Source organism: Sorex fumeus, unplaced genomic scaffold (assembly GCF_029834395.1).
Source record: "Sorex fumeus unplaced genomic scaffold, SorFum_2.1 ptg000033l, whole genome shotgun sequence".
NCBI classification, from domain to species: Eukaryota; Metazoa; Chordata; class Mammalia; order Eulipotyphla; family Soricidae; genus Sorex; species Sorex fumeus.
Genome location: NW_026606090.1, coordinates 3,419,072 through 3,446,128, shown reverse-complemented (window position 1 = coordinate 3,446,128; position 27,057 = coordinate 3,419,072). Strand labels below are relative to the sequence as shown.

Sequence of the window (27,057 nt, the reverse complement as noted above, 5' to 3'; positions counted from 1 at the left end):
CTTTTATCAGAAATAAAGCCGTTACCAAGGCCACAGTCTCCTGGAACTTCCGGTCGGTGAGATTCAGAACCCTTGGATGAGGTAAATATAACGGCCACTTGACTGGATTTCTCACTCTGGGCGGTTGCCTCCCGCAAAGGGTTTATATTTAGCCTGTGGCCGAGTGTCCAGTGACCTCAGAAGAAACTAAAGATGTGGCAGCAGCATCTGTTCCACTCTGTGGTCCCCGAACAGGCAAGGTCACAGGCTGGGTCTCAGGAGCCAAGGGACAATTCCAGAAACAACTCCGAAAGGCCCACAGCTGAGAAAGGCTCCTTATTTCACAGAATTCCTCATTAAAGCAAGTCTCCCAAAAGAAAGGCGACCATTGAACTAGATCATCTGGAAAATGTCAAACTCTCCCTTTAGTGAAAGCATTCTGTCTTTGGGTCCATGCAAATGTGTCACATACAAAGAATTTTCCTCGATGCTTTTTTTTCCCCTCCCCCAGGAGATAATTTTCAATTTGACTGGAAATTGGTTTCGATGAAAGATGACTAAGGAACGTTTTTCGTAGTTCTAAATATGGGCTTCCTTTAACCCAAGCCCACAGTACCTCCTCCCAGAGCTCCTTCCACTTCTGCTCTTGGAAAACAACAAAATTTGATGTTTCCAATGTCAAACAACAGGTCTGTGCTGAGTTTACTGGCAGCTCCTAGAAGAACTTCTTGGTCGGGAATTCTGGGCTGCCCTCCTGCATCCCTAAACCCATCTTGAGGGCTGGTGCCCCTAGTGACAGCAGTGTACCCACCAGCCAACCCATGCCCTCACCTTAGTCTCTTTCCTACTGTCAATACACACCCGATCTGTGTCCTTAAAACAAAATCTGAGGCCAGAGCGAGAGTACAGTGGGGAGGACGCTTGCCCTGCATGCAGCTGACTGTGATTTGATCCCCGGCATCCTGTTTGGTCCCCCATATACACCACCAGGGGTAATTCCTGAGTGCAGAGCCAGGAATGGCCAAACATCTCTCCCCCCCCCCACCCCCGCCAAAAAAAAAAAAAACTAAACCCCATGCAATTAGTTTATGCATCTGTTAGAAATTATTTTTCTCTATTAGAGAATCCAAATGTGGACAAGAAAGAAATACATTTCTGCAAAGGGGTTGGGGGGTGGGGAGGCTGGTGAGTGTGTAACCCATTATGGGGGCCTGGAGATTACAGCAAATCAAGAAAAATCAAGCAAGGAAGTTACGTCGGGATCCCCTCTTCCTAATGCTGTAAAAGTAAACTTAAAAAAAAAAATCTCCAGTAAGGAAGAGGCACACATTGTTTTTAAACCTAGGGTAATGAGCATAGATATTTTCACAGAAGGGCTTATAATTATGTCAAGATTCTGCCAAAAACCATCTATGTCAGTAAATCTTTAGGCCTGGGAAGGACACACACACACACAGAACTGGTTGGCATCCGGGGACATCGAATAAGCTCAGTCTACTTCTATGACTACTCAGTCTATTTCTGTTCTACAGCAGGGCTTTTTCAGTGTGTGTGTGTGTGGGGGGGTCCTACAGGGGTCCTAGATGGGTCCTGGGATATTCCAAGGGGGTCACAGGTGAAAACCACATAAACGGGGTGCAAAGCACAGAACTAGGGGGCGCCACTGATATGGACAGGGGGATCTCAAGAAGGAAGAAAGGTTAGAAGAGGACCCACTCAGAAATGAGCTCAGAAACACAACTAAGCCTTTTACGAACCTCTCTGACCATGGGAGCACCTGCATGGTCCTAGAGGCATTTGTATGAGGGGGGTAGCAAACAAGCACTGAAATCCTAGGCTGCATTCCAACCCCCTTCAATGAGTAACTTGACCTACAAGCGACACAACCCTACATTTCTCAATGCAGCTGCCAGAAATCTCTCTTCCAAATGGAACAACAGATGGTTTGGAACAATACTGCCAATAGAGCAATTTCCAGTTCTTCTAAAGCATTTTCCTCTTGCTGAAATTCTACACATAACTGAGAAAGAAATTTTCAAATTTTTCCAGATTGAAAAAAACCAAAACGCCCCAAAGCCAAACAACAGAGCTATTTTCAAACTGGAAAGCAAATATGTGTGTGTGTGTGTACATTGATTGCATTATATATACAATGTATATATATAAAATATATACAGTAAGATTTTTTTTGCATTACCTTTAGAGATTACTTTACACGCACATTTTTAGTCTCAGAGAGCACGTGGTAAAGTTTAACTCTGCCATCCTTTAAGAACCAACTCATTCCCACAGTACCTACAAATCCTTCATATGATCAATCTCAGCTCACAGTATGCTCTTAGTTCAAAACTCTGGGCCCTCGAAGGAATCAGAAGGAACAGACACACAGACCAACTGAAGCTGACATAAGGAATACCTGAAACTTTTTAAATCACTGAAACACTGCTCACCGCTTTAAATGCTTTAAAGGACACACGAAATAAAGACAGCCCATTTCACAAGACAAACCTCCCAGAGAAGTTTAATCTTTCAGGCAGAAATCATATCAAGTTCCCTAACTTGTTCTTTTGGCAAATGAGTAACCCAGCTTCCTACTTAGTGATTCTGTTTTGACTTAAATACTCATGGGCTTGTAGATCCCTGAGTTCTTGGGTAAGGGGCCAGTACTGTGGATGCAACTTTGTCCATGAGAAGCAAGCAAGCTCTACCGCTGAATTCCACGCCAGGCCCTCTCAGGGGTTGAACTGAGAAACGCTACACATCCTCATCCAGTGTCTTCCTTTCTGGACCATTCTCTCTCCAGCAGGCTACCGTGGGCCTGGGTGCCAGACAGGGGCTGCTGCCTGGATTCAGTACTGGCTCCAACTCTTGGAACCAAACCAACTCCATCGTGTCCCTGCTGTGTTGAGAATTCTGGGTGAGCTGGGGGAGTGCCATTTGTTCAGGAATCCCCTGTTTTCTCCTCTTTGGTAATAAGAACAGACGCAGGAGATCATCCATCTGCTGCCTGTTACAACACACCCCACGCAGCAGCCTTGGGTGGGAAGACTCTTGTCAACCAATTGCAGACAGACAAGTGGGCCACTCAGAGCCACCCCGGAAGTTCCAAACCTGGGGGCTGGGGCTCAGGTCCTGGCCAGCATGGCCATGTGAAGGTCCGGGTTGGATATACTTGGGGCTGCCCCTTGGCTGTGGTCCTGGGCCCTGGCTCTCTTCTCAGAGGTTCAGCCTCTTCTATGCTATGTTGGACTCACGGATACTTAAGACCTAGAACTTTGATACCGAGAAGGAAAATCTAAACCAGTGCGTCTCTCTCTGTTTATCTCTCCCCTTCGCTCTCTCCCTCTCTTCCCCTCTCTCTCATTCTCTTTCCCCTCTGTTTCCCCCCGCCCCACCCTCCCTCTGCCCCTCTTCCTCCCACGCTTTCCCCTCCACTCTTCCCCTCCCTGTTCTTCCCTCTCTCCTCTCTCTGTCTATCTGTGCTGGAACTGATACAAAAGGGTAGTTGGTGCCTTTGGTGCAGTTTCTTTTTTTTTTTTCTCTCCCAAACTCCCAGAAAGGGGGCAGTGGGTCAAATAAGCTGGGAAAACTCTGATCTAAACTCTTGAACCTGCCAACTGTCAGCTTCCATTCCACAAAATGCCACTGACAATGGCCTTGCAGGGCCGTGAAGGAGTAAATCTGTCTGGTGACACCCATGAAGCGCTTCAAGCCTCCAGATGGACGGGAAGTGCTCCAGAGGGCTCCAGAAATGCAGTGGGCCGCACTTCTTCCCTTCCAGCCCGCTCCCAGAGACACCTCGCCAAAGCCGAGGCCTCGTCTCCATGCAGCTCTGCTTCCGGCTCCTGCTCTCGGGCCTCACACTCTTTCCCCCTCCCCTCCCAGTACAGGTGGGCGTTCAGCACACAAGCACCAATACACCAAAACGACCAAGCCTTGCACCGTCAGCGGCCCTCACCCTCAGGACGACACCTCCATGCTCTCTTCTACACGGACATTCACGAAAACTCTCCACTCCCCTGCGCTGTCCTCCTGCTGCAGGTTGGGGTCACACCTGGCTGCACTTAGGGGTCCCCACTGGTAGTATTTGGGGGACTACGGGCAGTGCTGAGGTTCAAACTGGGGTTGGCCATGTGCTGGACGAGTACCTTAAACCCTGTACTATCTCTCCAGCCCCCAAACACAGCAGTTTATTATTTTTTAAAATACTGCCTTTATTATTATTATTGGGCTGGAGTGATAGCACAGCGGGTAGGGCGCCTGCCTTGCACGCAGCCAACCTAGCCGACCCACGTTCGATTCCTCCGTCCCTCTCAGAGAGCCCGGCAAGCTACCGAGAGTATCTCGCCCACACAGCAAAGCCTGGCAAGCTCCCTGTGACGTATTCGATATGCCAAACACAGTAACAAGTCTCACAATGGAGATGTTACTGGGCCTGCTCGAGCAAATCGATGAACAAGGGGAGGCTAGTGCTAGTCCTACTGCATTATCATTATTATTATTATTATTATTATTATTATTAGTAGTAGTAGTAGTAGTTGTTGTTGTTGTTGTTATTTGGGGGGCCATACCCAGGGATGCTCAGAAATTACTCCTGGCTGTGCTGGAGGGACAAATAGGATGCTGGGGATGGAACCCAGGTCGGCCGCATCAAGATAAGTGCCTTACTTGCTGTGCTGTTTCTCTGGCCCCATAGGGGTTTAATCTGTCACCAGGATATACATCATTGCCACCAAAAGCCTAGTGTGCGCCCACTGCTGTAAAATTGAGCCCCTTAACTCAATCTACCCACCCTCTGCTCCTATATCCACTGGCAGCCACCAGCAGCAGAGTAGGGAAAGAGCTTTAATCTCCTCTGAACAGCTCCTGACGGCATCCTGTGGGGCATCAGGAAGGCGCTGGGTTCGGCCCCGACCTCTGTCCCCCTTCCCCGCTCACACTAGGTATCAACTAAAAGGTCACTTGGATTCCCAAGTCCCATGCGACCTTCCTCTCTGACACAGCTGGGCACTGACGAGAAAGGTAGGGAAGGTGAGAGGGTGTCACGTGCTGGATGCCATGATGAGGACAATGCGGAAGCATCTCTCTCCTCACAGGACTCTGTCCACCGCACTCAGAGCTTTCACCGCCAGCAAGTCCACCCCAGGCTGGCCCAGGCCTGAGACCATTTTTCTTCTGTAACAGTATGCTTTCCTCAATGGCTTTTCTCTTGCTCATCACGCTAGAAAAAAACTAATGAGAATTCAAGGAACTGGCCTGATTTGAACCCAGTTTCACTCCAAACCCTCAAGGTCAGGAATTTAAACCCACTCTCATTTCGCCACAATGCCATGTGGGCACCAAACTCTCAAATCTCTGCTGCCATGACCTCACCCAAACAGCCTCCTTCTAGCTCGTGTCCCCGGGCACCGACAACTTCAATTTAGACCCAGGATAGATGATGACCATTAGTGGGGGAACGGCAGAATCAGGCACCATGTTACAAGCCAACAGCCGTCACCACCCCGGCTATGTCTGACCAGTGCCTTTGAAGGCCTGTGGGAAAGCAGTATCGATGGCCTGTTTCTAGAAGCATCTATGAACCACAACTGACTAAATGTCTAGGAAGCCATGAGGAGAAGCTGAGCTCCTAAGGAGAGCAGCGTTCAGTATCCATCAGCTCTCTGTGGTTGGTCATTTCCACAGAGAATGGGACAGAGAATTACCGCTAGAGATTGGAGCTCCCTGGTCTCCTCCTCAGCCGCTGATGCGTGGTAGGACAGAACCTGCGGGTGGGAAAGAAGGACTCAGGTCACACCAACGCGCACCTGAATCCCACACTCAGGAATCTGGTGGAACTTTCACGCCCCTCAGAATGTTCCACCTTGTTTCCTGCTTTCTTCAATAGAGAGAAGAGCCTGAAGCTTTCCCTTCAAAAGTGTGTTTCAGAAAACAACTCCTACCTATGGTGTTCAAAGAAAGCTCTTGACACTTTAGTTCTGTCATGACTGACACAAGAAACTCCATTAAGAGTCACACCAGGCTGACTCAAGAGGGGAAGAAAAATGTTTAATTTTTGAAAAAATGAATGTTTTTCAGAATATGCATGCCAGTTCTTGTTAGCTGTGCACAGAATGATGGGCAGAAAGCATGAGCTTACATTTGAAGGTGGCAATCTGGAAACAAAGTCTTCTGAAGTGGCTCTCAGGGGCCCTCACTCCTGTGGGATTCATGAGGAAACTGTGGGGCTATCACCCGGGCATGGAGCCCAGCCCTCACAGGTGTCTAGGCTGGCAGGTACAGCTCCAGCCTAAACACCACTTCTGGTATGGCATCGAGGACTTGTTCAGTGATACCAGGGAACCAGGAAGTCTGAGGACCCAGCATCCAACTCTCAACCTGGTACATGTTTTTAAAAACTAGTGAATTCTGCTGCTTGCACAGAGAGAGAAGGAGCTGGAGAGACGGGCAAGGGGTCGGCCAGCTAAAGGGCACAGACTGGGAGAGAAAAGGGAATGTAGATAGGATGGCTTTGGAGGGAAAAAGCACAGGGCTGAAGGAGGCAGATAACCCAGCAAGCTCCTCAGTGCTCCTCTGACTTTGAACAAGGCAATCCCAAAAGTGGTCAGGACGGGGGGGCAGGGGGCACAGGGACAAGCCGCGTGTATGGCCACAGGTCACCCACCTCTAAGGTGACCATCTGCTTGGCCATGGCTCTCTCCACCGCTTCGTACATCTGCGTGTTCTGGATGCCCAGCCCACAGAAGATCACAAAAGCTTCCAGAAACTGTTCGTCATTTCGGTTGAAAGGCTTCACCTGGCCAGAATTCTCCTCCATCTTATTAACAAGTTGGCAGACCCCTAGGATGAGCCAAGAAAGTGAGCAAAGGTGAGCACAGTGACCCAAGTTTTTACTGACATTAACACAGCACACCCAAAAATGATCTTTGTTTTTTTTCTTAAAGGTGCTTGACATTTTCAAATAAAAGAATCCAACCTCCGTACCCCCCCTCAACAATATAAGCTAGAAAAGTCAGCTGAATTGACATAAGAATCTGTTTCACATAGGCCTAAATATATGAGGGCCTATGTTAAAAAAAATCCTCGAGTACTATTTTCTTTCAGACTTGGTTGTGAATTTTAGATCAGTTGAGTCCCCAAAGACAATTTGTCCTTTGGAGACTAATTGGATTTTTGTACACTTGCCAAGAGAACAATTTTGATACACACCAGAATTTTGGGTCACACGAGATTGCCTTTCCTTGCTGAGAAACCAGAAGTCAAAAAGCGCACACTTTCATGTGAAATAAATTACAGAAAATGGGCAGTTCGTTTTAGATATGTATTTAGATAGATCACGGCAGAGGCTGGCAAGCTCCACGTGGCATATTTGATATGCCAAAAACAGTAACAAGTCTCACAGTAGAGACGTCACTGGTGCCTGCTTGAGCAAATAGATAAACAATGGGAGGACAGTGCTACAGTGCTATTAGATAGATATTCTGTCTTGCATTTTAGATATGCCCGTTTGTGTCCAGGAGAGAGCTGTATTGTAGATAACTTCTGATACTGCAAACAGATGCAGTTAAATATGACTCTTAGAAATAAAGACACTCCCGTCTTACCAATTGCCAGAATCTGGAAACAAGCCTGAGTGCCCAAGAATAGATGACTACTTAGAGAAACTATGGTATATCTACACAATGGAATACTATGCAGATGTTAGACAAAAATGAAGTTATGAAATTTTCTTATAAATGGATGGACGTGGAGAGTATCATGCTGAGTGAAATAAGTCAGAAGGAGAGGGACAGACTATAAAATGCTCACTGACATTCGTTAGCCTAAAAGAACATATCCCCAATAGGATAAAAACACAGGGTTTATGTCCTCCAGCTTTTGTGAGTCCAGACTCACAATATAGGATTGTTTATGTAAGTACTTGGTGCTTTCCCCAAGTCACAGTTTCTTGTAAGTCACATGTTTCACCCTCTGGCTCACATCACAGACATAATTGTCTTTCCATGTCCACTCAAATTCTCTCCCACTTAATGGCCATTTTTGCGTCTGTCCCCTGGTGGGCATGACTGCATGTCTACAGAAGGGAAGACAAACAGGAGGAGTGGAGATGGGGCTGCCAGGGTCATAGCCAGGCTTCGACTTGGTTGAATAACCATCCCCGAGAGCAATTCAAATCTACAGCCCCGACAAAATCCACAGACGGATTCATCAGGAGGAATTAATTAATGCTTCTAGGAAACAAAGGTACTGAAACGGTAAGATACTGATACTATAAGGGTACAAGTATCAGGACCTGGCTGTTGCAACTCACAATGGAACATTAAGCATGTTTGCACACACAGAGACATGCACGCATACAACATACATATATGTTATTTGACGGGGGAGGGGGGTGTTGGTTAGGCCACACCTGGTAATATACTCAGGGTTTGTTATTGGCTCTGTGCTCAGGGATCACTCCTGGTAGTGCTCTCAGGACATATGTGAGGACTAGAACCAAGTCAGCTGTATGCAAGGCGAGTGCCCTATCTGCTATACTATCTCTCTGGACCCAGTTAACTTTTGTGGGGTTTTGTTTGTTTGGGTTTGGGGGCCACACCCAACGGTGCTTAGGGCTTACTCTTGGCTCTATGCTCCTTCAAGGATCACTCCTGGCAGGGTCAAGGGGGACCAGATGTGGTGCCGAGGACTGAACCCAGGTCAGCCATGTGCAAGGCAAGCACCCTACCCACTGTACGATCTCTCTAATCCCAGTTAAGTCTTGGTTAATAAAATGTTTAAAGATCTATATAGATTTAAATATTTTAAGCAGCTATAGTTTCTAATTATGAGATACAGAAGTAAATCTATCATCATTAAATTGTATTTATTTATTGGTTTTGGGGCCACACCCAGCTGTGATCAGGGATCACTCCTTGTGGGGACGTGAGGACCATATATGGTGCTGGGGATCAAACCTGGGTGAATCACGTGCAAGGAGTCTTAACCCTCCACTATCTCACCGGTCCTAAATTTTATATGTCAAATCTTAAGCTTCCTTACGTTTTCCTTCACTATAATATTCTATGAGAAGAATACTAAAGGAAACCACCAATAGTTTTGGCTTTTATATAACTATGGTATCAGCTTATTAGAAGTATATATGACTCAAACAAATGCTTCAAAATGACAGGAGATTTTTGCTGAAATCAGTGAAACTGATTCTACATTATGTTTCTGCCTTAAATTCTACCTTGCTATTTTGTTATTTCTATTCAAATTTTTTCCTATTTCATTTTTTTGTCATTTTGTGAAAAATACGGCTTTGTAAGTCATGACACATATCTTCTAGAAAATCCTCAATTTCTGGTTCAGTCAGTTTGTTGTCAATGTGACTAAGAAATTTTTCAGATCTCTTCAATCAATTCTTGAAATTATACTTATTTTGATTTTGTATGCTTTCACTTTTATGACTTTAAGCTCTACATTCTCAGTGTTCTTGTTTTGGCTCATTTTCTTTGAATTATTACAGCCGCTCCAGTCTTACCAAGCCTAATTTAAAGCTCTCAAATTGAAAAAAATATGGATCCTCTACACAATATAAACTTCAAGGACTGTGTACAGTGAAAAACCAGGCACAGAGATGGAAATGTGAGTTAACTGAAGTATAGAGACTCCTGAGTTGCTTTTTAGGGGTGGGCTGGGAGTGGGGTGTGAGGTCAGGAAGGAGACTAACGTCATCCAAACTCTGCCTTGAAATCACGATGGGAAATAGCAGAAGAACTTTTCGTAAATCTAATGTGGAAAAAGGGCTTTGGAAACCTAATGGGGAGGGAAATAATTGGTGAGAATAAATGAATGGTGACTGAGAAAATTATTTCCTCACAAGCACTATAGAAGCAAAGTGGTGGAAACTCTCCTGATGGCCAGAGCACCAAGAAAACATCTGACAGGAAGCAGTGCCTCGGGGAATACATCTGCTGCTGCTGCAGGCCCAGCCCGGCCTCGTGTCTATCATTTCACCACGTCAGTAATGGGAAAAGGCGAGGCAGGAGGAAGATCAGAGTCCGTGAGGACCCATCTGTCTTCCTGGGGAGCCTCCATGGGGACTCTCTGTTCGAATCACTGAAGAGCGGAATCTGGCCTGTGACACTGAGGACAAATGATCTACCATCATGAACTTCTCCAAGCCACAAGTGTGGGTGCTAAGTGTGGCCAAGACGTCGAATTCTCTTTCAGCACCCTAAGAATGCAGCAGGAATGTTTGTTTGTTTGTTTGTTTTTGCATGCTGGTACTGACTTGAGTCTCCCTCTACCCACCCCAAATATTTCACTGGGGCAACAACTATTTTCACTGATCTCCAAACAACATTTGCTTATCACTTTGGGCTTCGTTCTCTAGCAGGGTGGTATAAAGCAAGCCTAAAAGGCCTATTTTTTGCTTTTGTTTTGGGGGTCACAGCTGGCAGGGTTTTAGGGTGGCTCTCAGTGGTGCCTGGAGGATGGTGCAGTGTCATGGATGCCCAGTCTCCTGCATGCCCAGAATGAGCCCCGGTACACTGCGCTATGTTTCCGGCCCAGAGTCTGACTGTTTCAATGGGCAGTTTTTAGACTGGGGGGATCCCTCGACTCAAGGAAGGCCAGGATTATAGGATGAGAATGTTGAACACGCCTGGAAAGTCATCATGCTCCTGTCCGTCTCCAGGGAGAGTGTGGCCATGACCACAGGTCAAGGAACAGAACCCGCCTCTCCCATGCTGCTGTGACAGCCGCTTCCCTTCTGCTCACCACCACATGTACCCAAGAGGGGACAGGGTCTTCCTAAGACCCCAGCCCTAAGTGCTTCTTCCAAGAGCCACCACTGAGCAGCCAGGATGCCGCCTGTGCAAACTCACTAGTCAACTGTGCTTCGCTTCCAGAGTCCCATGTCCCATCCTCAGCAAGGGCTTATCGCAGCTCTTTACATGGGTACCACACAGGTACCATAAAAGCTTAAAGAGAGAGAGAGAATGGTGGGGATGGCACTTGCCTTGCATGCAGGCGACCTGGGTTTTTTCCCTGTCATTCTTGAGCCAGGGCTAAGCCCAGACACACACACACACACACACACACACACACACACACACACACACATGCACACACCCTTAATGTTCAAAATGTAGTTTTCCCTGGGACTGCCTTGCAAGTACATGTGCGCGCGCGCACACACACACACACACACACACACACACACACCCTTAATGTTCAAAATGTAGTTTTTCCTGGGACTTCCTCACACACACACACACACGCACACACATGCACACATGCATACATGTTTAATGTTCAAAGTGCAGTTTTCCCTGGGACTGCTTAGCATGCATGCACACGTACATACACACACACACACTTAATGTTCAAAGTGCAGTTTTCCAGGGACCACCTAGAAAGAAGTGTACAATCCAACGGTATCTGTTCTGTGGGGCACTTTGTCAGTTCTTTCACCATTTCTGAGGTAGAATCTGCCAAGGGCAAGGTGAGGCCCTGAGTCCTTCTGGGGAAGTGGCTGAATGGAGAGCTGAGCCAAGCAGACATCTCGCCAGGGTGCAACCGCCTGATCCCAACCACAGTGTCTTAGAAAACAAATGGCCATGGACACAGCAGTAGCAGAGTAGGCATGGCATTTGCCTTGCAAGTGGCCAACCAGGATTCGATCCCCGGCATCTCCTAATGTTCCTGAGCTGGCCAGGAGTGGTTCCTGAGAGCAGATCCAGGATTAAGACCTAAGCATGCACAGCTGGCCCAAAAGCAAACAAACAAAAACCTACACCAAACCACAGCTCAGCACCCTCAGCCTCCCAGCCCTACCAGGAACCAACGTATCCCCGGCCAGAACTCCACCTCACACCTCAGTTCCTTGCATAGGGCCTGAGGGACAGGCTAGCACAGGGGCCTAGGCACATGCTATGCAGGCAACTCCCCCAGCTTTGATCTTGGCACTGTATGGTTCCATGAGCATCATTGCAAGTGGCCCTGGGAAGGCCAAGAACGCATCCCTGCCTGCGATGAGCCAGTCTGAGAGAAAATAAATGTGGATGAGGGAAATCAGGAAGGGAGTGCCCCCGCAGGGGCAGCTGTGAGAAATCCCACCCCCAGGAAAGCCCAGGCTACTCTGGCTGCTCCCACACACCCGAGTGATGACCCACAGAGCTGCTAGAGTCTGATCTATGCTGACCGCTGTTCCCACCCCATGGGTACCCGGGGAACCAGGTGGCCCAGCTCCTTCCAGTCCCTGTGTGTCCCCCTGTTTTTCTGAAGTGAAACTCTTTCCTCCACTCCGCTGCGAGTTTCTTCCCTTTTCCCCCAAATTCTTGGGAGAACACCAACAGCTGAGGCTTTTCACAGCCTTAATCAGGCCCGATTCACACATAAAACCCCGTGTTTTTGGTTTTACTCTTAACATCAATTTCAATGCCAAGAAACAAAAACAACAGTAGAAAATACAAGTCATTCCCACCACCCCCTTCCTCCCCAGGATTCACTTGCAGCAGCCCCGAGGCAGATGATTTTTCTAGAATATTTTCACCATCATGTAACCCCTCCCCCATCCCCCTCCCCCCCCCCCACACACACAGAGGCAGGGGTTTCTGTTCTGTTTTGTTTCATCACTTATCCCTCGTGCCTCCAACAGTGGGGTTCACACTAAATACTCTAAATAGTCTGGAAACAAACACTAAACAGCACCTTCGAGAAAGAAAAATAGAAATCAGACAGAGTGGTTAACAAAACGTATTATCAAGGTGATATCTTTCAATGTACTTTCAATGCCTCAATGCTAAAATTTCTGCTGAAGTAGAGTAATGGCTACAGAAACATAGCACGAGAAATATTAAACAAATGCTTATCAACAATCAGTATCAAATTATTTCAAAATTCTTTCCTCATTTCCTTCCATTTCTTTATCCCTCCCCTCATTTTTTAGAATATACATTTATACTTTAAAGAATGAAGTTGGTAGAACTATGGTTTTCTTTAATAAATACAAAGTAGAGGTTAACAAAAAAGGCTTTACCTATCACCTTATTCTTCTTTCCATTCTTTATTGGTGTACAAAGCAAACTTCTAATGCACTGTGGATTAACAGTTCCTGTGTTCTCATTCTAGGCAAAAAAAAAAATACATATTATCTAGTACAAAGTTTACATAAATGTAACATAAGGCAAATTACTTACATTATTAAGACAAGAAGAGCCTATGTCTTTTCCTTGTTTATCTTTTCGAACAGCTTATAATATTAATCAAAAACTCTTATTCATTACCTACTATACCCATAATGAAGATGCTGCATATAATGAAATAACAGAGGCAGAATCAAGAAGCCTTATAGGACTCAGGACATTGCCTACTTTTGTCCATACGGTAAACAAACATCCTCCGAAGATTTCCTAGGTGTGCAAACGACAAAGCCAATGCAGCTGCCTCAAACTGCAATGCTTTTTAGAAATAAGAGAAAATACCAGGTTCAAAGTTTCCAACGTCTGAGAAATAGAGCTTTGGGGGGAGCTTAGCTATCAAGAAAAACATTTTATTTGTCCGTAGAACTCCTCACTGAGGTTGACAGGCTACCCAATCTCGACACTCAGGAATAGAAATTTCTGAGGACAATGAAGGACTCTTTCTACAACAATCCAGATGGAACCAGAGAGTGTCAACTGTGAAGTAAAGAAGGACAAAGGGAGGACAAATACCAGCTGACCTCACTGTGGTACTGAGAGAATCCCAGAGGGGAACAGACAGGATCTGATGACAACAAACTCTTGACCTTTGCATAACATAGTTGAGGAACCAGGGAACCAGGTTGGGGGGTAGGGGGTGAGGAAGAGGCGAACTAGAAGTAACACAGAACAGATTGAGTGGTAGAAGGCTACCTAGGACACCATGAGTGGACACATAAACAGCTACCTCAACTATAATAAAATAAAAACAATAATGAGGTTGCAAAGTGTAAATAAATGTGTTTTACAAAGAATTTGAAAGCAAAAGACAAACAAACAAAACCCCAAAAGACATAAATAGAGAGTGAATACTTCAGCATGGCTGACCGCCTGTCAGCAGATGCTGAGGTTGTTTTAGTCTCCTCCCCAGAGCTAAGAGCAAGCAAGGTCAGGTTCCGGTCACTCCCGAGGAGGTCATCCTCCTCCGGCCAGCCCTTGGGGTGCAGGGTCAAGGTCAGCATGGAACTGGGAAACAGGCTGTGGGCTCCACGTCTTACACAGGGCTACTTACTGTCCAGGGGAATCTTCTATCCTTAGTCACGTCCGGGATGTTCAGTGGTTCCATGGTATTTTTGACATACTGAGCATACATGTAATTCACTCTGGCTGGATCACGTTCCCTATGGAAAGAACAGATACAGATCTCCTTCTGAGCGATGAAGCAACAGTGCAGAACATCAGGAATGGGTGGGTGCTGGTGTGTGCCACCGGTGGCTCACAGCCAAAGGTGGTTTGATGAATACGTATATGGAAGCAAATACGTATAGCAACACTTGTGTCAAGATCATATGTATATGATCACCTCCTCAGGAAGACCCCCTGGTGTGCTCTGGTGACAAGAAAACTTTTAAAAAGCGGTTCTAAAATTACAGGGGAAAGTGTCTGTATCTTAACTGACACATGGAGCTCTCAGTTATTGCTGATTTTTCAACTTTGGGAGTTATCGTAAGTTGAACTGCTCTTAAAAGACAGAGATCCACAATCTTTTCACCTCAATGCTGTCACACATAGTTGTAAAATGTTGCACAGAATTTCACCACCGCTATTAGTGGGCATGCTGAGCTTTGAGCTGTTGCATGTTAGAAATCAGATGAATTACTAAACCATGCTCAATGTTCTCATCACATTATGAAGAGTAGCACTGTTCAAGATTTTATCTACCGAAATGAAACAATCTTTTTAAAAACTTATTTCCAACCAAGGGTGGTGGGGGCAGGAGTGGAGTGGGGGGGAACCAGGAAGGGCTAAAATTATTTTTGTTTGGTTTTGCTTTGGTTTTGGAGCCCCACCTGGCTGTGCTCAGGGCAGGGATCACTCCAAGTGATGCTCAGGGCACAGTATGTGATGCTGGGCTTGAATTCAGGTCGACTGTGTGTGAGGCAAGTGCCTTTCCTGCTGCGCTATCTCTTTGGCTCCTAGAATTTTAAACTTTTTCGCCATTTATAAAACAGGCCCTTCCGTAGTGCAGGTTGCTTATGTGGGTTCTGGGGCCTGGAGCACAGAGCTGGGGTCCCCCAGGGCCACACCAGGAGCTGTCGGGGCCAAACTTAAGACCAGACAAATTCCAGGCCTGTGCTCTGCAGCCCCAACCTCACCAGCCACTTTCTACGCTGTTTTAAAATGAAAAAATTTTAATTTTTCTTTTTTCCTCCTGGACTTCCTGTATTTTTCATATTCTTTTAGTAGAAGCTGCATTTCTCACATCCTGGGTTGGACGGAAAGGGCGCTTGGATTTCAGGGTGTGTGTGAGAGCATGGGTCTATGAAACCCAACCCCCTCCGCAGGAAGACCCCCAGGGTGCCCTGGTGAGGGACAGAAACTGGAAAGGGCTATTTCTGGGAAGGATACACCTACCTTCCCTGCCAAGCCAAATCAAGAGGAGGGCGTCAGGGCAAGAGTCGCCCCCCTGGGGGGATGCTGAGGGGTTCCCAGTTCTGGGTCCTCACATGGTACACACCCACACCTCTCCTGCCCGTAAGGCTTATCAGCGCTGCGGCCTTAAACACAGCGGGTAGGGCGTTCGCCTTACAAGCGGCCAACATGGCCGACCCGAGTTCGATTCCTCCGCCCCTCTCGGAGAGCCCGGTAAGCTACTGAGAGTACTCGATATGCCAGACACTTCACTTAATCACTTAACTTCCCGTTAGTCGTCGATTTGCTCGAGCGGGCGCCAGTAACGTCTCCATTTGTCCCTGTCGCGTGCTAGTGTAGCCCAATGGCATCTCTTCGCTCCGGGAACATGGAGGGCCTCAAACCGATCGTTCATGACCTTGACAAAGAAGTCTGACCATCTGGTAGGTGGGCGGCCACGCGGTCTCTTGACATCCCGTGGAATCCAATCAGTAACAGCTCTAGTCCAACGGTCGTCTTTAAATCTCATTACGTGACCAGCCCATCTGATTTTCGACACCTTGGCAAATGAGACAGTGTCCCTGATCCTTGATCGTCGACGGATGTCAGAACTCCGGATTCGTTCTCTCATTTGAGTGAAACGTGATATTCCAAGCATAGCTCTTTCTATTCTTCTTTGGGAGACCTGAATGGCGTTCTCATCTTGTTTGCGTAGGGCCCAGGTCTCTGAGGCATATGTTAATGCAGGAAGAACAGTGGAATCAAAGAGATGTGCCCGGAGCCGGAGGTTCTTCGTCCTCTTAGCTATTTCTTCGACGTTCTTGAAGGCGTTCCAAGCCGCTCTCTTCCTCCTGCGCAGCTCGGGTGCCAGGTCATTTGTCATGTTGACCTCTCGACCTAGGTACACATAGCTGTTGCATTCGGAGATGGTCGTTCCATTGAGAGCGAATGGGGCGTCAGGAACAAGGCTATTTCTCATAAACATTGTCTTCGTAAGATTCAGCTGTAGTCCTACCTTTCCACACTCACGGTCAAAGTCGGCCAGCATTTGTGCCGCTTGGCTGATGTTTGGTGTTATTAAAACAATGTCATCAGCAAAGCGGAGGTGGTGTAGTTGCCGACCATCTATCTTCACTCCCATTCCTTCCCATTCCAGTCGTCGCATGATGTTCTCGAGGGTGGCACTGAAGAGTTTTGGTGAAATGGTATCACCCTGCCGCACCCCTCTCTTGACATCAACGATCACTTCTTTGTAGAATGGTGAGATCCTGGTAGTGAATCCGCAATACAGCTCACGGAGGATCCTGATGTATTGGGCTTGTATGCCCTGATTGGCTAGGGCTTCAATGACCGCTTCCGTCTCAACAGAATCAAAGGCCTTCTTTAAATCAATGAACGTTAAGCAGAGCGGCATCTTGAACTCCCGAGAAACCTCAATGAGTTTGGTTATCGTGTGGATATGGTCGATGGTGCTGAATCCTTTGCGGAACCCTGCTTGCTCACATGGTTGTCCTTCATCTAGTGTTCTGCCAATCCTATTCAGGATGACTCGAGTGAACAACTTGTAGATGACAGACAATAGGCAGATCGGGCGATAGTTGCCAATGTCATGGATGTCTCCCTTCTTGAACAGTAGTACGGTCCTGCTGGTTTTCCATTGAGATGGAACCTTGCATTCAGACAGGTAGCGAGTGAAGAGCCGAGCCAGTGTATTGATGAGTACTGACGGCAGGTTCTTCAGGTGTTCAGGTCTGACCTTGTCTGGGCCGGGTGCTGTTTGCTTCTTTACTGACGAAATGGCGTGTCGGATTTCGGAAGGGAGAACGTTGGGAACGACATACCCATCCTGTGGAATTTGGTATGTCGGCAAGTGGACATGGCTATCGAAGAGACAGACACAGTAACAACAAAGTCTCCAATGAGACCCGCGGTTCTAACAAGATCAGGGCCATGAGGACTCCTTGTCCACAAGTTCTTTGGTTATCCTGGGAGTGACCTGTGTCCAGCACAGGACAAGAAAAGGGCAGGTGTGTGTAGGTTAGGCAGGACCCTCAGATCCTACAAAGGCGACTCCCCAAAGGTTAGACATACAGGACTTCAGGGGACACAATATTTTCAAATGGCGACTCTTTTATGGACAGTAAGAGTTTTAAGAAAGGAGAACAAGAATCCAGAGACGAGGTGTCTTTGATATGAGAAGGGAATGGGCTTGGTGGGTGACCACATGCCCTGTACATGTGTGAGGTCAAGGGTTTGACCTTTGCCAAATGCAAACTGATTTCAGAGACTGTATTCTTCTGCCCTGCATTTTTTGGGGGGGTATCAGGGTGGGGTCACAACTAATGCACTCAGGGATCACTCCTGGTAATGCTCGACGGCCCATAGGCAGTGCTGGGACTCAGCCAGAGCCAGCCTCATGCAAGTAAATAAAGCACCTTAATTCCTGCACTCTTTCTCTAATGCTGTGCACTGTTTTAGTACAAAAAATCTTTTAAAACATTTTGAGTAGGAGGAGTTACTACTACAACCTTATAAGAACAAGTGTTAATGTAACAAGTATTGACAAGCCTATGTCCTAATCAAGGAAGCTTAAAGCCTCCATTCTACGTGCATTAAACATTTATACTATTTAAAATCAGACCCGCTATGTCCCTCCCAACGAGCGGATCTGGGAGGCAGACACAGTGACACCTGTCATCATGAAGACATGGCGGAGGTTTCTGGAATTCTGAGGGGACCAACTCCCAACTGCTCCTGTTTCCAATCCATGGATGGGATGAGGGGAATAATTAAGCACAGTGCCCACCCTATTTTTGCTGCTGGGTGTTTCAGGCTTACCACTTCAAAACTGTTTTCAGTGTATAATTTTAAAAGACAGTGGCCACTTGGAAAAGTCTCAAATGAATCATGCTTTCCCAACTGACGCACAACTGCCCCAGGCCAGTGATTTTTGGGCTGTTAACATGGTTAAGTGGCCTGGCATTCCACCTCCCCAAAGGGTGCTTGGATTGGTAAAGCATTCATAACAATTGGCAAGTCCTGCATTCTAGCAATAAGAAGCCTTAAAAAATTGCCTTGCTGGTGGCCAGGATATAAGTCAGTGGCAGAGCATTTGTCTTGCACAAGGAAGGCTTCAGTTAGACCCCTGGCACTGTCTCCCTGATAAAAATGATTGCAGGGAGGCTCAGTTTTAGTTTGCTCTTTTTTCCCAAAATGTTAAAGATACGGTATACTATTTTAATTCAGTGTTTTTGCAAAGTTAGGTCTGCTAGCTATTATGATAGAGATATTTACAGTACTAAGAGGTCTTTTTATAAACTTAAACAGTCTTAAAATAATTTTTTTTAAATGAAAGACTACCTTCCTTTTTTGCTTAAAAAGGAAAAACATAATAGAAACAAATCAAATTGTTAAGACTTTGCCTTTTTTAAAAAAAGGCGCATTTCCACCAATAGAGGTCACTAGTATACCAAGTCCAGATGAAGAAATTGAGGGCCTGGCTAAATGTAAAATCAAAATCAAAATGCTAATGCAGAAAATGTTAAGTACATAATAATGCTACTCAACAAGCATTTGAAAGTCGATACAGACAATACTTCATTTTATACTTTTCATACACAACATCTTATTGTCTTATAGATAATATAATAATTTCTATGTAAATATAGAAATATTATCTGTGCAAGCCAAAGAGTAAAATAACCATGTATTAACATCCTAGCAAGCTTACTTTATAAGATATTCTTTTAAAAATGTATCATAAATATCAAAGCATCAAAAATCAAAATATACAACTAAAGGTCCTCCAAGGAAGTAAGATACTTTAGAACTGAGTTAGGCCACAGAGCCTAGTGGAATAATACTCCTGTGCTCACCAGGACACTTGCCCTTATTGTCACAGTTTCCAAAAGGAATTAATTGGTAGGAAAGTCATGTCAATTACACAGACAGCAATAGCACAGAGATTTAGAATGAAGTTGGGGAAGAGAAACAAAATTGAGCTCATCAACAGCCAGACTAAGAAGGGAAAAAAGATCAGCCGTTCAGTTCAGTTATTGTCAGACTCAGAAACTCTGAAAAGTCTGAGACAGACGCCTCACTTTATCTGCCTGGATCACACACCCCACACAAGCCGGCAGTAAAAGCCCAGATCAGGGGTTGGAAAGATACTACAAAAGTTAGGGCACTTGTCTTGCAGTTCAGGCAACCCTGATTCCATTCCCTGCAACCACATCTGGTCCCCTGAGCAGCAAGAGGGATGCCTGAGCACAGAGTCAAGAGTAAGGCCTGAGCACCATCGGGTGAGCATCCCAACCAAAACAAGCAAAAAAGTCCAACTCAGAAGCAGCATCTGAGTTCCCCACCTGTCCCGCTTACATGCCTCCCTTTCCCACCCTCTCCCCAGTAATTCTTAAAGACTTTTAATTTTCGGGAAGAGAGGGTGGTTTGGGCCACGGCCAGCTCTGCTGAGGAATCATTCCTCACAGTGCTCAGGGGACCGTATGAGGTACCTAGGATTGAACTGGAGTGGCAAGAGTACTTACTTGCTGTACTATCTCTCTGGCCCCCTAAATATTTTTTCATAGAAGTCATGGTCTTTTGTTGGATAAAATAATCTAGAAACAAGCTGTGAGTTAAATAGTCATTTAAATGAGTCAGTCACCATGGTCACGTGCTCCCTATTACTGGGGCTGGCTCCGGAAGGACAGGAAAGGTGGGAAGGGTGAGAAGGGCAGAAGAAAGGGGGGCAGAGGGCAGAGGGCAGAGGGCAGCTCTGCAGAGCGTGCAGGGTGAGTCGGCTGGAACAAATGATTGTGCACCAAGGACCTGAGTCTGCAGCTGCATAAGCTGGCAAAGTGCATTCTGCGATCTAACAGTAGGATTTCCATTTCCCTTTATTACTTTTGCTATTTCCAATAGTTTCTAGAATTTTTTTAAAATGATGAACATTTTGAAATATACACAACGGAGGATGGAAATAAAACTGTTGAACATCCGACTCCCAGATTCAAATGGTAAAAATAATTTATCACATTTGCTGGATCTACAACTAGATGTCCAAATACACTTACCTGTCTGACACAGATTGCATCTGGAAATATTTTATTATTTTTCTTTAAATGAACCATTTTAAATGTTGCCGACATCTTACCACTTTACAATACTTGAATAGGATGGCATGAATTTCCTAAAACTAAGAACACTCGCCCACAAATAATCCTATCTGGATAATTCTGAAGAAATGACACACCACCTGCTAGCATCCAATTCAATCCCAAATTGCCACTAGTCCCCCAGATAGGCTTTGCTGTCAGAGTTAGAGGTGAGCCCCTGCCCCCCGCCCTCCCCAAAGGGCTGGCAGGGCTTCTCACGGCCCTCTCTCGGAACTGGCCCTCCCCTCCCTTCAATTCCCTAACAAGATACCTTGAAGAGCCGAGGGCAGATACTTTTCAGGATGTTCCAGAAACCAGATTTCCACTGCAGGTATACTCAAAGAACTACAATCAAGGTGTTTGGTAACTGAGACCTAGGCTAATTGTTCACCACATGAAGTAATTCTGAGAGGCCAACTATGGTGGAAAAAAACTCCTGAATCTTTAACACCAAGTAATAACGTTCCATGTACATAACTATATGAAGCTTTATATGAAATATCACACATAAGAGATGTCATTTTTAAATTTAATTTTATTTTTTTGCTTACTGGGTCACACACAGCAATGCTCAGGAGTTACTCCTGGCTCTGCACTCAGGAATCACTCCTGGCAGTGCTTTGGGAACTATATGGGATGCCGGAGATTGAACCCGGATCAGCTGTGTGCAAGGCAAATGCTCTATCCACTAAACTATCGCCCCAGCCCCACAAGATGTAGTTTTGACAATCAGGAGTAAAATAATTTCACACAAGTCAATACTGTGATAAACACCATCGTTACACCCAAGAATCTCTGACACTTTACCCTGGTTGATTTAAATTACCTGGAATACTATCCTTACACTTATGCAAACACCTTTTTTTTGCTTAAGGTGAAAGAGAATGCGGGAGAACATTGGCAGTCGACTATCTGAGTGGTTTTCAAAATTCTTCAGAAAGCATGTGGAGCAGTAATATGAATATAGCCTCCATCATATAAATCCTTTCTGCTTCTGAATTACAAAGAAACATAGTAAAGTTATTTTTTAAAAAATAAATATATAAACTGCAGTGGAGCCCTGGTTTGGTACTACCATAGGGAGGTATATTAGTGTGTGTAAGTCTAAGTTTCCCTTTGGTATGAGCTAAATCTCTATAATAATTCCAGTCATAACCATCTCAGAAGCTTGTTCAGAAGTACATCAAGTTTTTTGCGAGCATCTAGTATGCAATGAAAATAATATCACTGAAATATGGTCCTTGTAGATCTAAAATGAGACAGTTCACAAAACAAACAAACAAACAAACAAAATCCATGCCTAGATGCCAACAGCACCATTCACTATGTAAAAAAGTTCTCCGTGAGATCAACTGTAGTGAATAAAACACAGAAATTCAATACTGAACAGTATATTCACAGATATAATTATTTGTGTGCAGGGCGGAGTGGAGCGGTATAAGTATGAGTCTTTAGCCTCACTGTCTTAAACAGTTCACGAGATAACTATGTAGCTGGCCCTATATGTTGGTCATTAAGATAGAGAACAAGTTATTTTACCTCATTAAAGTATCGGATGGCTTCTCTAGCTCCTCGTACTCCATGTGAAACACGCTGGAAAAAGAATCCTACAAAGAAAACACTTGGTGTGAGACAAGTTTAACACAGTAATGAGAACTGTCAAGATCTGATCTATGAGTGCAGTGACCTTAGACAGTGACGCTTCACACTTAGGCTCATCCAAGGACTGATGCTGTGATATGTCAAATCCACCTATCGCTAAGAGTCATGATCCTATGCATGCTTGTAAGTGTCTGCAAAAAACGCACATACTACAACTGTCTTTCACTAGCAAGGATTAATGGAGACTTAGAACTACTCTGTATTTATTCAAAATCCTTTAGTTTCAGGAGGTTTTGCTTTTCTTCTTTTTTTTTCTTTGGTGGATGGGGATAGATGGGTATGTGGAGTGTGTGTGAGTGTGTGTGTGTCTCCAGGAATCAAACCCTGAAACTCCTATGAGTAAGTCAAGTGCTCTACTGTTGGCTTCTTTCCTGGCCTTGCTGTTGCTAGCTCTTTGATGAAAGAATACTTGGATGAAAGACATAAAATTCACTACTATTTTATGAGATCATTAAAATAATTGTCAGAATTTCAGCAGCACAGAGAAGCACTTCTGAAGGAGCATGAAAAACCAGGACTCATACCCATGTGATATTTACAACTCAATATATAAATAGAAAGAAACAAATAAATAACATCAGCTTACTATGGGGTAGAAGGCCAAAATACTTTTTTTCTTTTGCTTGTTTTTGGGCCACCTAGCAGTGCTTGGGGCTTATTCCTGCCAGGACTTTAGGAGACCATATAGGGTGCAGGGAGATAACCCAAGTCAGCCGAGTGTAAGCACCCTGGCTGCTACGCTGTCTCTCCAGCCCTAGTACTTCCCCCCGCCCCTTACATATACTTAGATTTAAATGTCACTTAAGCATGTATAGTTTTTTTTTTTTTGAGCCATACCTGGTAGGACTCGAGATGGGAACTTAGGTCTCTCCATGCAAAGTCTGTGCCAAATCTTTGGCCTACCTCTTTGGCCACAATTGAAGTATTTTTAGACAATGAAAATTCTAACCTAAACAAGCTACTTAGCTCCTATACCAATATGGTAAGCTGTTTAAAATAAATGCACAAAACCTATTTTGTGATCAGGGGTATTTCTGGGCTAGCGGCTAGCTTTCAAAGCACCACCGGTCCAAACTGGCTGCCAACATGATGGAGGTTGGAGGGTAGACACACGAGCTGACTGTCAAGCGATGTGATATTTAAGCTACTGCAAATGGAGTGCCTTACACATGACTTCAGAAATTAAAATCTCAAAGAGCAGGTCAGAGAGCAAAAGTGATAAACTGACATAGTGCATTCATGAGTTCTGACCTCAACTTGAAAATTACTGCCGCTATCTCCTACTCATCTTCTTATCAAGTTACTTTCAAAGCTGATTGAAAAGATTCTAAGAACTGTTTTTTTTTTTTTACTTTTTGGGTCACACCTGGCGATGCACAGGGGTTACTCCTGGCTCTGCACTCAGGAATTACTCCTGGCCGTGCTCAGGGGACCATATGGGAAGATGGGAATCAAACCTGGGTCGGCCACGTGAAAGGCAAACACCCTACTATTTTTGAGAAAACCTATTACCATGCAGCAAAGTAAATTTGATATCTTAATAATGACAAAGCACAAAAATCCACATTGAATCAAACAGTACGATTATATGATACAGTATGACTTTCTTCTAATTTTATTTTGGGGCCACATCCAGCAGTGCTCTGGAGTTACTCCTGGCTCTGTGCTCAGGAATCACTCCTAGCCGTGCTTGGGGGACCATATGGGAGGCCAGAGATTGAATCTGGGTTAGCCGTGTGCAAGGCAAGTGCCTTACCCGCTGTACTATCGTTCTGGCCCCATCTTCAAATTTTAATGCCAGCATTAAGTATCGTTTATTACTCTACTCCCCAGAAGACATTAATTCCAACCTCAGATATATGGGTTGTACCTGACCTCACCCAAGTGCTAACCCAACTCTCTTTCCTAACCTACCCATGAAGGGCCTATTCTCGGGGTTTAGAGCAAAAAGGAAACCAACAAGTACATCAAAAAGAAATGTCCCAGAAGCAGTGGTTCGGAGGTTGAGCAGGAAAGGAACCACATGAAAGGCAAGCGCCTTCCAGCCAGAGCCCTAATTCTAACAGCAAACTGCGCGGGCTGGTGCAGAGGGCGTCGGCCCCGCATGCGCAGCCAACCTTCTCTGTACATCCCTGCCTCTTCACGTTACAAACCAGGGGCCCAACCCGTCTTAGAATACTTCGGTGGCTTTCCACTGCTGGCAAAGCATTTGGGACTCAGAGGCACCTTTAATAACATCCATTTAGTGGGCCAGGTCTTTGGGTATCTAAATACTTCCAGGTTAAAAAAAATTGGGGGATGGGAGTGGAAGAGAAGGCCAGAGATGGGGTTCAAAGAGCAGAGCATGTGCAAGCACTGGGCATGGTCCCTGGCACCAAATGACAGCAGCTCTGCCCAAGCACTTCCAGTCCAGCTCTGTCGTTTCCTCAGCTCCACTGAGCCCAGGTACTACCAGATGCTCCAGCTCCAATTTTGGGGTGTATTTAGGGGTCACAGTGGTGCTCAGGGCTAGTCCTGACTCCGGGCTCAAGCCTTGGCTGCATTTGGGGACTCAATGTGGTGCCGGGGATCAAACCAGGGGCGGCAGGATGAAAGGCAAGTGACTTCACTTCTGTACTATGTCTCCAGCCCTGCCTCCACCCCCAATTTTCTCCTACTAAACTCACCAGGAAGAGCTTTACTTGCTCACTGCAAAGAGGGCACTGCATTCCTGGCCACAAAAAATCAGCAGAGAGAATGCGGTCATTCCCCTGTCATCCTCACACAGTGTGTGTGTGTGGGGGAGGGAGGGGAAGGAAAGGGGGGGACAGGGGGCACTGCTTTCAGGAATTTCTATTTCTTTCTAAAAATAAAGCCATGCTCTGTACTCACGGAGCAATCTTCATCCACTATGAAAATGGTGCACTTCTGCACCTGCATGAAAGAGATAATAGTGGCAGCTATTTTCTTTAGAATTACTTCCAATGACTGTTGTTCTTCAAAGATTAAGCTAGCAAGGTCGAGCAGCACCTAGACCCCCAAAAAAGAAAAAAAAAGAAAAAAAATTAAGAGCATTTAAATTAGCAATTGCTTGGAACTATTAAAGAGATAGAGTGATACATGAGTTGTTTTTTAAAAGAGAAATGGTCGAACCCATTATTAAATATGTACATCTCTAATTACTAGCAGAACTTCCCCATTGCTAGAATGACTCTGGGGGTAACAGTCATGGATGGGGTGTCTGCATCTGAACTTTTTTCTCCTGACTTTTCTCCAGTGAGCTTCGTATGCTGGGCAAGTATCTTAAAAATTGAAACCCAAGCATAAAAATCTGTAAGTCTACAACTGTACCTCATGGTGTCTCACTAATAAAATTTTTTTTTAAAAAGGGGAATAACTAGAGTAGCAATAGCAGCAGTTGTGAGGACTAACGCAGTAAAAGTTTTAAGACATTTTTAAAGGAATTCAGTCAAGAAAACAGCTATTGCTACAAACTTTAGTGATTAACATTTATCAACAGTTATCAACATTTTCACAGAGTGCAGGAGATACCGTCCAAAGTAAATAAAGCGCTAAGCATTCCTTTTATGTTCTTTCCGATAATTTCTCTTTTCTCTGAATTCCAAAGAATTTCTTCTCAACACACACACACACACACACACACACACACACACACACACACACACACACATTCTCTTGAGCTTGGTCAAGTTTTTTGCTTGAAAGAGGTTAAGTGACGATTTCCAAGAAAAGAATTGAAAAAAAGTCAAAAGAGCTCCTAAATCATGGAGTGTTTCAGGGGGAAAATCACCAACATGAGGTGATTTTCTGCTAGGAAAAGAAGTTCTTGGCAAAAACAGTACAGAATTCAAAAACAACGAGAAAAAAAGTATGTAACAGGGAGTATGGAGATTATTACCGAGCACGGTACTTACAAACACTTAATTTCGTCTTTTGTTTTGGGGACTTTATACTTGGCAGGGGTCACTCCCAGAGATGCTCAGGGGACCAGGTGGTGCCAGGGACAGAAGTAGAAGAACACCTTCTGCACGCAAAGCATGCGCTCCACCCACCAAGCTAGCTCTGTTCCAAATACTTCATTTCATAGGGCAACTTTAGAGTCAACCTATAAAAAGCTTAAGAAAAGTTCATCCCAGTGGTAGAAGGAAAACAGAAAGGGGGAGGTGGAGAGGGAGATGGGAACTTAGGGTAAAAGCAGCACAAAAAAAAGGGGAGGATAAGAAATCCTCATCTGTCAAATGCAGGAAGAGAGGCTGGCCAGGAAAGAAGGTAAGTATCAGAAGAAACAGCCAACACATTTACAAACTGGATCTCCACCATTTGTATCTTGAATCATTTGCATATATTGCTTGAATAAAAATGCAACGATGCCAATCAGAAGCCTCTCGTAGTGGCTTACTCCTCACTGCACTTGCCTGATTTCTCCTGTTCTCCAGCAATGACGTCTCGTAGAGCTGAGCGTTATGAAGAACAATACCACAAAAGGCCAAGTAAGCAGCAAAGTCCTGGAAAACAGGTACGCACACAGCTAAATAAGGGTTGTTGAGAAAACAGGCCTGTTATGTTTGCTCAGTTGGAGACAGTGTTTCAAACCAAGAATGAGAGCCCAACAGTTAGAAAGCCAGAGGTGCCATGGTAATTCTGTATAAAACCAAATAGCTGTGCAAATATGGGCCCAC

At 45.2% G+C, this 27,057-nt stretch overlaps 1 protein-coding gene across 3 annotated transcripts in view; it reads right to left on the bottom strand.

The window, feature by feature from the left end:
* Positions 1 to 27,057, bottom strand: part of PDE5A (phosphodiesterase 5A) — a 101,908-nt gene that overhangs the window by 18,241 nt on the left and 56,610 nt on the right. For all 3 annotated transcript variants that reach the window (XM_056116936.1, XM_056116938.1, XM_056116937.1), the window contains exons 5-11: positions 26,794 to 26,883; positions 25,250 to 25,387; positions 22,256 to 22,323; positions 14,224 to 14,332; positions 13,010 to 13,097; positions 6,644 to 6,819; positions 5,685 to 5,744 (exon numbers count right to left, since the gene is read on the bottom strand). In XM_056116936.1, coding sequence (XP_055972911.1) covers positions 5,685 to 5,744; positions 6,644 to 6,819; positions 13,010 to 13,097; positions 14,224 to 14,332; positions 22,256 to 22,323; positions 25,250 to 25,387; positions 26,794 to 26,883 — 729 coding nt within the window. The remainder of the gene's footprint in view (positions 1 to 5,684; positions 5,745 to 6,643; positions 6,820 to 13,009; positions 13,098 to 14,223; positions 14,333 to 22,255; positions 22,324 to 25,249; positions 25,388 to 26,793; positions 26,884 to 27,057) is intronic.